The sequence below is a fragment of the Heptranchias perlo genome, chromosome 15, assembly GCF_035084215.1.
Source record: "Heptranchias perlo isolate sHepPer1 chromosome 15, sHepPer1.hap1, whole genome shotgun sequence".
Lineage (NCBI taxonomy): Eukaryota > Metazoa > Chordata > Chondrichthyes > Hexanchiformes > Hexanchidae > Heptranchias > Heptranchias perlo.
Genome location: NC_090339.1, coordinates 27080690 through 27093374, shown reverse-complemented (window position 1 = coordinate 27093374; position 12685 = coordinate 27080690). Strand labels below are relative to the sequence as shown.

At 43.9% G+C, this 12685-nt stretch overlaps 1 protein-coding gene across 1 annotated transcript in view; it reads right to left on the bottom strand.

Moving 5' to 3' along the window:
• LOC137332926 (endothelin receptor type B-like) overlaps positions 1-12685 on the bottom strand; it is a 36907-nt gene that overhangs the window by 13899 nt on the left and 10323 nt on the right. Inside the window, exon 2 of the mRNA XM_067996961.1 lies at positions 4441-4996. Coding sequence (XP_067853062.1) covers positions 4441-4905 — 465 coding nt within the window. The 5' untranslated portion in view covers positions 4906-4996. The remainder of the gene's footprint in view (positions 1-4440; positions 4997-12685) is intronic.

Genomic DNA, 12685 nt, shown 5'->3' with positions numbered 1-12685 from the left:
GATTTTAAGATTCTCATCCTTGTTTTCAAATCCCTCCATGGCCTCACCCCTCCCTATCTCTGTAACCTCCTCCAGCCCTACAATCCTCTGAGATCTCTGCGCTCCTCCAATTCTTGCCGCTTGCGCATCCCCGATTTTAATCGCTCCACCATTGGCGGCCGTGCCTTCAGCTGCCTGGGCCCTAAGCTCTGGAATTCCCTCCCTAAACCTCTCTGCCTCTCTCTCCTCCTTTAAGACACTTTGTAAAAGCTACCTCTTTGATCAAGCTTTTGCTCACCTGTCCTAATATCTCATGTGGCTCGGTGTCAAATTTTGTTTGATAATCCCTCCTGTGAAGCGCCTTTGGATGTTTTACTATGTTAAAGGCGCTATATAAATGCAAGTTGTTGTTATAAGATCTGGTCCCTCTTCGCCTCCAAATAGAGTCTAATTCTTCCTCCATAGAGAGCCTAATCCTTCTAAGGGTCTAATTATTTTATATCTATAAAATTTGATCTTTCCCCCTCCACATTAAAGTCTGGCTCTTTGCAAACAGACCCTAGTCAATTTCATTTCCTCCCACAGAACAGCTCAGCCCTTTTTTAATAGAACTTGATTATTCCTGGTCTGCCAGCCTTGGGAGGAAGGATCTTGGTTTGGAAGATCAAGATGTAGAATCAGTATGGGTGGAGATAAGAAATAACAAGGGGCAGAAAACACTGGCAGGAGTAGTTTATAGGCCCCCTAACAGTTGTTATGCTGTTGGACAGAGAATTAATCAAGAAATAAGAGGAGCTTGTAACAAAGGTAATGCAATAATCGTGGGGGACTTTAATCTTCATATGGACAGTGCAAATCAAATTGGCAAAAATAGTTTGGAGGACGAGTTCATGGAATGCATTCGAGACAGTTTCCTAAAATAATACGTCATGGAACCAACCAAGGAACAGGCTATTTTAAATCTTGTCTTGTGTAATGAGACAGGGTTAATTAGTAATCTCATAGTAAGGGATCATCTGGGGAAAAGTGATCATTATATGATATCATTTCAGTTTGAGTTTGAGAGTGACAAACTGAAGTCCGAAACTAGAGTCTCAAAATCAAACAAAGCCAATTACTTGGTATGAGGGGCAAGTTGACTAAGGTTGACTGGGAAATTAGATTAAAAGATATGACAGTAGATAAGCAATAGTGAACATTTAAAGAAATATTTCATAATTCTCAATAAATATACACTCCATTGAGGAATAAAAACTCCACGGGAAAAGTGATCCATCCGTGGCTAACTAAAGAAGTTAAGGATAGTATTAGGTTAAAAGAAGAGGCCTATAATGTTGGCAAGAAGAGTAGTAAGCCTGAGGATTGGGAGAGTTTTAGAAACTAGCATAGGATGACCAAAAAATTGATAAAGAGGGAGAAAATAGAATATGAGAGTAAACTAGCAAGAAATATAAAAACAGATTGTAAGAGCTTCTACAAGTATGTAAAAAGGAAGAGATTAGCAAAAGTAAACATGGGTCCCTTGGAGGCTGAGACAGGAGAAATTATAATGGGGAATAAGGAAATGGCAGAGACGTTAAACTAATATTTTGTATCTGTCCTCACAGTAGAAGACACAAAAAACATATCCGAAATCCCCTGGACCTCATAGCCTACATCCTAAGGTTCTACAAGAGGTGGCTGCAGAGATAGTTGATGCATTGATTGTAATCTTCCAAAATTCCCTAGACTCTAGAACGGTCCCAGTGGATTGGAAGGTAGCAAATGTAACACCGCCTTTCAAGAAAGGAGGGAGAGAGAAAACAGGGTACTACAGGCCAGTTAGCCTGACATCAGTAGTCGGGAAAATGCTGGAATCTATTATTAAGGACATGGTGACGGGCACTTAGAAAATCATAATACGATTAGGCAGAGTCAACATGGTTTTATGAAAGGGAAATCATGTTTGACAAATCTATTAGAGTTTTTTGAGGATGTAACTAGCAGAGTAGATAAAGGGAAATCAGTGGATGTTGTATATTTGGATTTTCAAAAAGCTTTCGATAAAGTGCCACAGAAAAGGTTGTTACACAAAATAAGGGCTCATGGGGTTGAGGGTAATATCTTAGCATGGATAGAGGATTGGTTAACGGACAGAAAACAGAGAGTAGGAATAAACATTTTCAGGTTGGCAGACTGTTACTAGTGAGGTGCTGCAAGGATCAGTGCTTGGGCCTCAGCTATTTACAATCTATATTAATGACTTAGATGAACGGACCGAGTGATGATGTATCAAAGCTAGGTAGGAAAGTAAGCTGTGAGGAGGACACAAAGTCTGCAAAGGGATATGGACAGGTTAAGTGAGTGGGCAAGAAGGTGGCAGCTGGAGTATAATGTGGGGAAATGTGAGGTTATTCACTTTGGTAGGAAGAATAGTAAAACAGAATATTTTTTAAATGGTGAGAAACTATTAAATGTTGGTGTTCCCAGGGATTTGGGTGTCCTTGTACACGAAACATAGAAAGTTAACATGCAGGTACAGCAAGCAATTAGGAAGGCAAATGGTATGTTGGCCTTTACTCATAGAATTATAGAATGGTTACAGCATAGAAGGAGGCCACTGGGCCCATCGATCCCGTGCTGGCTCTTTCTAAGAGCAATCCAGTTAGTCCCATTCACCTGCTCTTTTCCCATAACCCTGCAATTTTTTTCCCTTCAAGTATTTATCCAATTCCTTTTTGAAAGCCACGATTGAATCTGCTTCCACCACCCTTTCAGATAGCGCATTCCAGATCATGACCACTTGCTGCGTAAAAAAGTTTTTCCTCATGTTGCCTTTGGTTCTTTTGCCAATCACCTTAAAGCTGTATCCTCCGGTTCTTGCCCTTCCGCCAATGGGAACAGTTTCTCTTTATTTACTTTATCTAAACCCTTCATTATTTTGAACATTTCCTTCAAATCTCCTCTCAACCTTCTCTGCTCTAAGGAGAACAGCCCCAGCTTCTCCAGTCTATCCACGTAACTGGAACCATTCTAGTAAATCTTTTCTGCACCCTCTCTAAGGCCTTCACATGCTTCTGAAAGTGTAGTGCCCAGAATTGGACACAATACTCCAGTTGTGGCTGAACCAGTGTTTTATAAAGGTTCAACATAACTTCCTTGCTTTTGTGCTTTATGCCTCTATTTATAAAGCCCAGGATCCCGTATGCTTTCTTAACCACTTTCTCAACCTGTCCTGCCACCTTCAAAGATTTGTGCACATATATCTTGAAACCTCTCTGTTCCTGCACCCCCTTTAGAATTGTACTATTTAGTTTATAATGCCTCTCCTCGTTCTTCCTGCCAAAATGCATCACTACACACTTCTCTGCGTTAAATTTCATTTACCATATCCCCCCATCCCATTCCACCAGCCTGTCCATGTCCTCTTGAAGTCTATTACTATCCTCCTCACTGTTCACTACACTTCCAAATTTTGTCATCTGCAAATTTTGAAATTGTGCCCTGTATACCAAATTCCAAGTTATTAATATATATTAAAAAAAGCAGTGGTTCTAGTACCGACCTCTGGGGAACACCACTGTATACCTTCCTCCTGTCCAAAAAACAACCGTACACTGCTACTCTCTGTTTCCTGTCACTTAGCCAATTTTGTATCCACGCTGCCACTGCCCCTTTTATTCCATGGGCTTTAATTTTGCTGACAAGCCTTTTATGTGTCACTTTATCAAACGTCTTTTGAAAGGGGATTTGGAGTACAAGAGTAAAGAAGTCTTGCTGCAGTTGTACAGGGCTTTGGTGAGACCTCACCTGGAGTAGTGTGTACAGTTTTGGTCTCCTTACCTAAGGAAGGATTTACTCGCCTTAATGGCGGTGCAATAAAGGTTCATTAGATTGATTCCTGGGATGAGACGGTTGTCCTGAGGGGAGATTGAGTAGAATGGGCCTATACTCTCTCGAGTTTAGAAGAATGGGAGATGATCTCATTGAAACATACAAGATTCTGAGTGGCCTTAACAGGGTGGTTGCTGAGAGGCTGTTTCTCCTGGCTGGAAAGTCTAGATCTAGGGGGCATAGTGTCAGGATAAGAGGCCGGCCATTTAGGACTGAGAGGAGGAGAAATTTCTTCACTCAGAGGGTTGTGAATCTTTGGAATTCTCTACCCCAGAGGGCTGTGGATGCTCAGTCGTTGAGTATATTCAAGACTGAGATTGATAAATTATTGGACTCTAAGGGAATCAAGGGATATGGGATCGGGTGGGAAAGTAGAGTTAAGGTCAAAGATCAGTCATGATCTTATTGAATGGTGGAGCAGGCTCGAGGGGCCATATGGCCTACTACTGCTCCTATTTCTTATGTTCTTATGCACAGCCTTATCTTCCCAATAAAGTCTGGCTTTCTCATGGTAAAGCTTATTCATTCCCCCCATCCATCAAAGAGCCATGCCTTTTCTATTTGCCCCTTTTCTCATATCCATCAGACCTTGTATACGGTAATTGGGATGTCTATAAGGATGTAGACCAGATCTCCCAGAGCAAGGCTGGCGATTAAGACATTCGGTCCATTTCTCATACATTTGTTCTTGTAGATGATTCGGAGCAGTGTAGAATTCCCAATGATTCCTACCACGAAGATTATGCAGGAGACCACAGAATTGATGTATTTAAAAGCATGTCGTATTTCTGTTCGTTTAATGCACATAGGAGGAGATGAAGAGGACCCTGTTGTTTTATCTGAGGGCGTGGCAGTATTCTGATATCCATCCTTATAGGGCAGTGCAGCTTTAGGCCTTGTTGGACTTGGAGTAGGAATTCTGTTTGGTTTTAGATTTTCTGCAATAAAGTTCTCACTGGAAGTATTTTTGGAAGATCCTCCTTGCCCAAGAGTAATGACAATCCGACAGGTTAGTAGAAGAGCGAGAAACACCACAGTGTTCGCTGCAGCCATTTAGTGATTGGAAACAGGCTCAGATTCACAAGTAACTGGTAGATTTGCACTTAAATGGCAACAATGAAGAAATCTTTTCTTCAGCAGGGAACTAAACAAATGAAGAAAAAATAACAAAAATAAGATCTCACAAAAAATAGAAAAAATACAACTGACTTTCTTACTTCATCTTCAACTTTTTGGGGAAAAATCTGAAACTGGAATGCTTCTGTCAGGGCTGCTGTGATACTTTTACTGGCATATCTTTTTTATTTTAGAGACAGTTGAAAAATTTTTTTTTTTAGAGCAATGTACTTCCAAATGATCAAGAGTGCACTAGCAGGCTGGATAAACTTGCCTGCCTCATACCAGAAATGATACAAGATCATAGTATCAAAGTAGGTACAGCACTGAAGGAGACCATTCGGTCCATCATGCCTGTGCGGGCTCTTTGAAGAACTATCTATTTAGTCCCATTCCCCATTTCTTTCCCCATAGCCCTGTAAATTTTTTCCCTTCAAGTATTTATCCAATTCCTTTTTGAAAGTTATTATTGAATCACCCTTTCAGGCAGCGCATTCCAGATCAATACAACTCGCTGTGTAAAAAATGTTTCCTCGTGTCAGCTCTGGCTCTTTTGCTGACCACCTTAAATCTGTGTCCTTTGGTTTCCGACCCTTCTGCCACTGGAAACAGTTTCTCCTTATTTGCCCTGTCAAAATCGTTCATGATCTTGAAAACTTTTATCAAATCTCCCCTTAACCTTCTCTGTTCTAAGGAGAACAACCCCAGCTTCTCCAGTCTCTCCATATAACTGAAGTCCCTCATCCCTGGCACCATTCTTGTAAATCTCTTCTGCACCCTCTCCACGGCCTTGACATCCTTCCTAAAGAGTGTGCCCGGAATTGAACACAATACTCCAGGTGAGGCCTAACCAGTGTTTTATAAAGGTTTAGCGTAACTTCCTCGCTTTTCTACTCTAAACCTCTATCAAAAGAGTCCAGTATCCCATATACTTTTTTAACAAACTTCTCAACTTGTCCTGCCACCTTCAAAGATTTGTGTATACGCACCCACAAGTCTCTCTGATCCTGCACCTCCTTTAAAATTGTACAATTTAGTTTATATTGTCTCTCCTCACTCTCCCTACTAAAATGCATTACTTCACATTTCTCTGTGTTAAATTTCATCTGCCATGTGTCTGCCCATTTCACCAGCCTGTCTATGTCCTCCTGAAGTCTGTTACTATCCTCCACATTGTTTACTATATTTCCAAGTTTTGTGTGATCTGCAAACTTTGAAATTATATCCTCGATACCCAAGTCAGATCATTAATATATATCAAAACGAGCAATGATCCTAATACTGACTCCCGGGGAACACCACTATATACTTCCCTCCAGTCTGAGAAACAACCGTTCACCACTAATCTCTGCTTTCTGTCCCCTAGCCAATTTTGTATCCATGCTGCCACTGTCCCTTTAATCCCATAGGCTTTAATTTTGCTAACAAGTCTACTATGTGGTTCTTTATCAAATGCCTTTTGAAAGCCCATTTACACATCAACCGCACTACACTCATCACCCCTCTCCGTAACTTCATCAAAGAACTCAATCAAGTTAGTCAAACATGATTTTCCTTTAACAAATCCGTGCTGACTTTCATTTATTAGCCCATATTTTTCCAAGTGCCAATGAATTTTGTCCTGGATTATTGTCTTTAAAAGTTTCCCTACCACCGATGTTAGGCTGACTGGTCTGTAATTGCTAGGTTTATCCCTCGCCCCTTTTTTGAACAGGGGTGTAACATTTGCAATCCTCCATTCCTCTGGCACCATCCCCATATCTAAGGAAGATTAGAAGATTGTGGCCAGAGCCTCCATGATTTCCCACCCTTACCTCCCTCAGTAACCAAGGATGCATCACATCTGGACCGGGTGGACTTTTCCACTTTGAGTACTGCCAATCTTTTAAGTACCTCCTCATTAACTATTTTTATCCTATCCAATATCGCTACTACCTCTTCCTTTACTGCTACAATGGCAACATCCTCTTCTCTAGTGACGACAGATGCAAAGTATTCATTTAGTGTCTCAGCCATGCCTTTGCCTACACAAGATCTCCTTTTTTGTCCCTAATCGGTCCCACACTTCCTTTGTCTACCCTTTTACCATTTGTATGTTTGTAAAAGACTTTTGGGTTACCTTTTATGCTAATCTATTCTCATACTCTCTTTTTTCCCCCCTTACTCTCTTTTTTAGATGATCTCTATACTTTCTATATTCAGCCTGGTTTGCTACTGTATAATGAACCTTACATTTGTCAGAAGCCTCCTTTTTCTGTTTCATTTTAATTTCCAAATCTATAGTCTTCCAGGGAGCACTAGCTTTGGGTGCCCTTCCTTCCGCCCTCTTAGGGATGTGTCTACTCTATACCCGAACCATCTCCTCCTTGAAGGCCTCCAATTGTTCAAACACTGTTTTGCCTGCCAATTTTTGATTCAAATCCACCTGGGCAAGATCCCTTTATAATTCACTGAAAGTTACTCTCTTCCAGTTAAGCATTGTCCTTTTCCATAACTATTCTAACGTAACAATATTATGATCACTGTTCCCCAAATGCTGCCCCACTTCATTCCCTAGAAGTAGATCCAGCGCTGTTTCCTTCTTGGTTGGGCTGGAAACACACTGTTCCAGAAAGTTCTCTCGAACACATTTTAGGAATTTCTCCCCCTCTTTGCCCTTTATACTGTTACTGTCCTAGTCTATATTGGACTAAATTGAAGTCCCCCATTATCACTACTCTATAGTTCTTGCTTCTTTCTGTAATTTGCCTGTAAATGTTCTCCTCTAACTCCTTCCCACTATTTGGTGGCCTATAGTCTATACCCTGTAGCGTAATAACTCCTCTATTGTTCCTTACTTCAACAAAATAGATTCTGTCTTTGACCCCTCAACTACATCACCCCTTTCCAGTGCTATAATAGTTTCTTTGATCAATACTGCCACCACCCCCCCTTTCTTTCCTTCCCTATCTTTCCTGAATACCTTGTAGCCAGGAATATTAAATACCCAATCCTCCTGTTCTTTGAGCCAGGTGTCTGTTATTGCCATAGTCCCATATGGCGACTTGAGCCTGCAGCTCACCAACCTTATTTACCACACTACGTGCATTTACGCACATGCACTCCAAACTCATCTTAGCCCGTCTCGCATTTGCCCCTGGCTGATTCCTCCTATTTCTGAACTACTCTTTACTCTAGTGCTACTTGTCCCTCCCAGTCCTCTGTGCGCCTTGTTTCTCCTCCCTAGTGTTTCCTCCTAATGCCTACCCCCCTGCCATATTAGTTTAAACTCTCCCCCACAGCACTAGTTAACCTCCCCGCGAGGACATTGGTCACAGCTCTGTTGAGGTGTAACCTGTCCATCTTGAACAGATCTCTCCTGCCCCTGAACTGGTCCCAATACCCCAGGAATCTGAAGCCCTCCCTCCTGCACCATTGCTGCAGCCACGCATTAATTGTTTGTTTAACTCTAAGGCACTTTACTGTTTATCTGACACTAGGGCTCGATTTTACACATAAATTGCAGGTGCGTTGGGGGCGGGGGCCAGCGAAAATTGCAGAGCGGATTCGGAAGCTGGCTCCAACCCACCGACTTCCGAGTTCCCCACGGACGCACCTGTGTGCGCGCGGGCGTCCCAAATCCGGAAGTCCCGCCGGCAATTAAAGCCGGCAGGATGATAGTTAATGAACCAAGTGTACCTCATTGAGGTACTTAAGGCACTTTACTTGTGACATATTAGGTAATTAGAACGATTTTTAACTTACCTGGGCGGTTTTCCCACGGCTTCTGATTCACGCTTGCACGAAGTTAAAACACAAAATCAACCTACCTTTCCACCCTGCTCTGACATCCAATGTCTCCTTCTCCGATCTCCCCCTCTTCAGCCCCCCCCCCCCCGATGTCTCCCTCTTCACTCCCCCGATGTTTCCCCGATCTTCCCCTCTCCCCTCCCCGATCTCAAACTCTCCCCCCCCGATCTTCCCCTCTCCCCCCTGATCTTCCCCTCTCCCCCCCTGATCTTCCCCTCTCCCCCCCTGATCTTCCCCTCTCCCCCCCGATCTTCTCCTCCCCCCCGATCTTCTCCTCCTCCCCCCCGATCTTCCCCTCTCCCCCCCTGATCTTCCCCTCTCCCCCCCGATCTTCCCCTCTCCCCCCGATCTTCTCCTCCCCCCCCGATCTTCCCCTCTCCCCCCCTGATCTTCCCCTCACCCCCCCCCCCGATCTTCTTCTCCCCCACCCCGATCTTCCGTTCCAGCGCCAGATGACGTCTCGCTCTCTCTTTTTCTCTCCCCCCCCCTCACGTTGCAGCTTCTGTCGGCAGTCAGCTTGTCAATCAGGCTGGTGCCGGGCCCAAAACCCGGAAAGACCTTTAATCACCATCAATTACATTACAATCGCGTCAGAAACGGTAAGTTTTGTTTATTTGGGTTTGCCACACGTACCTTCACCCCCGCCACTGACAACACGCCACCATTTCAAAGTTGAGCTCTAAAATACTAACCACTAAAAAACACTATCCAAGCACTAAAGACACTAGCCACTAAACACAATATCCACGAAAAACACTTGCCAATAAACTAAATACTTGCACTGACTTACCTTCGGCGCTAAAGGATATTATATAAATTATAAATTAAACAATTAGCTTTAATTCCTTGGCTCCGTTGCTCCTTACTCTGTGCTCACTATGACGTCACTTTTTGAGTTTTCCCCTCTGTTTGTTTCCCCTCTGGGTTAGGGTCTGGGTCTCCCAATAGGCTCTGCTGCTGCTCTGTTTAAATCTGCTGCTCTGGGTCTCCCGATAGGTTCTGCAGCTGCTGCTTGCTCAGTTCACTCATTATTGAGATTTTGTACTTCTTTCAGATTGATTTTATATTTTCCAATAATTATGATCCTATTTTAAAGTATGTTGGTGCAGAACATCTGCCGATAAAGTTCCAGAAGATTTTCCAACTTGTGGTGATAGTAGCACTGATTAACTGCGGAGACTAACACTGCAGTGGTCAAGTGAATCTTCAAATTCACAGGCTCTGAAGGAGAGCAACTCACAATTGTTCACTACAAAGTTTGTAGGTTCATCTTCTGAGGAGTGGACTTCAAAATTCAATTACAACGCACTCCTGACCACACTCATTGTTAAGTAACTTCCACAGTCCATTACTACTAATGAATTAAATATGGACATTGCTTTGCCTTTTGGTCTAGTGTTATTGCCACTCACTTTCTTGGTGTACTTTCCTTTCATGCTGTGCCTCATTTTCCTCTTAACATTTTGTACCAACAATAAATGCTGACCTGCATTATTAAAACCAATGAGCAAATTAATTTTCATATTAAGTGCTTGCAGTATTTTTCTATTAAGAAAGAACTTGCATTTATATAGTGCCTTTCACAACTTCAGGATGTCCCAATGTGGTGGAGGACAAGGTCAAGCTAAAGCTCCTTTTCTCTTTGACTAATTGCCTCCTGAAACCTTTTCCCCCAATAGTAAGGAAAGGAAAGAAATTGCATTTATACAGCGCCTTTCACGGCCTCTGGATGCCCTAAAGCTTTTACAGCTAACGAAGTACTTTCGAAGTGTAGTCACTGTTGTAATTTAGGGGAAAATGGCATTAAATTTGCACACGGCAATGAGATAATGACCAACTAATCTGATTTCAGTGATGTTGGTTGAAGGATAAATGTTGGGACACCAGGAGAACTCCCCTGCTCTTCTTTGAATAATGCCATGACATCTTTTATATTCACCTGTGGGAGCAGATGAAGCCTCAGTTTAACTTCTCATTCAAAGGATGGCACCTCCAACAGTGCAGCACTCCCTCAGTGGTAGATTATGTGCTCAAGTCCTGGAGTGGAGCTTGAACCTATGACCTTATGACTCAGAGGCAAAAGTGCTAGCCACTGAGCCAAGGCTAACACCCTTGATTATCAATTTATTAGCGCCAAAACCTAATTTGTAACCTGCTGAACTCTCCAACATGTCCAACACTGAACAAGCTCAAATTTTGTTTATGGACCAAACTGTTTTGAAAGGAAAGACTATCATGCATCTAATAATTGATGCAAGGAGATGAAGGCAGAAGAGATGTTAATAACCATTATAATCTTAGATTTGAGCCAAAATTAGCAAATTTTGTAGAACCATCACCCCATATTATTTGGACTTCATAAAATGTGACTGCCTTATGACACATTTGCTCTCCGCCTCTCTACCTATCTCTCCTTTCAGACACTCATAAACCTACCTCTTTGACCAAGCTTTTGACCTAATGGGCGTCATTTTAGCACCCGCTATCGGGTGCATTCCTGGCGGGGGGGCTCCGAAAATCGGAGAATCCCAGAGTGGGTCGGGAGCCCGACTCCAACCCGCCCACTTCCAGGTCCCCCACTGACGCGCCGGCGTGCGCGCGCAGCCCCCGCTGGTGGGAATCCCGCAGGCAATTAAAGCCAGCGGGATGCCACTTGAAGCTATTTACTTTGCTTGTTCAGGTCATTAACTGACCTGATTAAGGGATTATGTGAGGAGGGGTGGGATTTTAAAGCATACTGGGACTGTTTCCCACACTGGGGGAAACACTCCCAGTTCAAATGGACCTTTGCAGCTGTCAGCCTGTGGCAGCTGCAAAGGTCCATTTGACAGGTGGAGGGGAAGACCCTCACTCATTGCAGGAGGCCACTCTGTCACTTGGGACAAAGTTTGGCCTCCACCACCCTCCTTCTGACAATCAAAGTCACTAACTTGCACACTTACCCCGGGGTCCAGAGACATGTACCTACCTTGAGGACCCCCTCAGATGTACATCTTCCGGATGGGGGCCGCCGTAGCTGCAGTCATGACCTCCTCGGAGGGCGAACAGCATCACCAGCCTCACCAGCCTCGCCATCCACGCCGTCCACCTCTGACACGTGGAGCTCCACAACAGAGCGCTGTGACACATCCACCCGTACAGCAGGAAGGAGGGCTACCACAGAGAGAGATGCGTCGCAGAGGGCACTACCCTCACCACAGGGTCCACAGACCAAGGCTCAGCTTCCTGGACCTCTCTGAGGAGCAGTGCACACGGAGGCTCAGAGTCACTCGACATGTAGTCGTGGACATCTGCAGCCTCCTTCATGCCAAGCTGCTCCCGGCTGGCCCGAGCACCATCTTCTTACCTGTCGCTGTCAAAGTCACCACTGCCCTCAACAACTTCTCCTCCGCATCCTTCCAGGGTGCAACCGGGGACATCGCCGACGTCTCTCAGCCGTCTGCACAAAAGAGCCCTGCAAATACACCTACACCCACTCTGCAGTGACACAATGGGCGGTATCAGTTGTGGGTCTTCATAGTGATCCTCAGGAAAGGGCATTATTGCACAAACCAGACAAGATTCGCAAAGACATGGCAGTAGTGGTGCCAATATAATATGTGATGTGAGTTGCTCAGAAATTCAATATAAGTAGAAACCATGACAAACCCTCAAACACTCTTGTGCATCCCCTTCATGCTCACGACACGTTTGCCTTACGCTGCCTACTGCACATATGTGATGGCAGGTTGAGTGAGGCTGACTGTGAAAGAGATGCATGAGAGGGTGAGTATGAGATAGAATCATGAGATTGTATGAGGATTGGGTTGAGTGGTAGTGGCGGGATGAGTACTGGCGAGGTGAGTAGGTGCAGGTAAGATGAGGATGAGGTTTGAGTGGGTATGAGGCGTGATGTGACAGAGTAGTGTTGGCAGTGCAGAAGGAGATG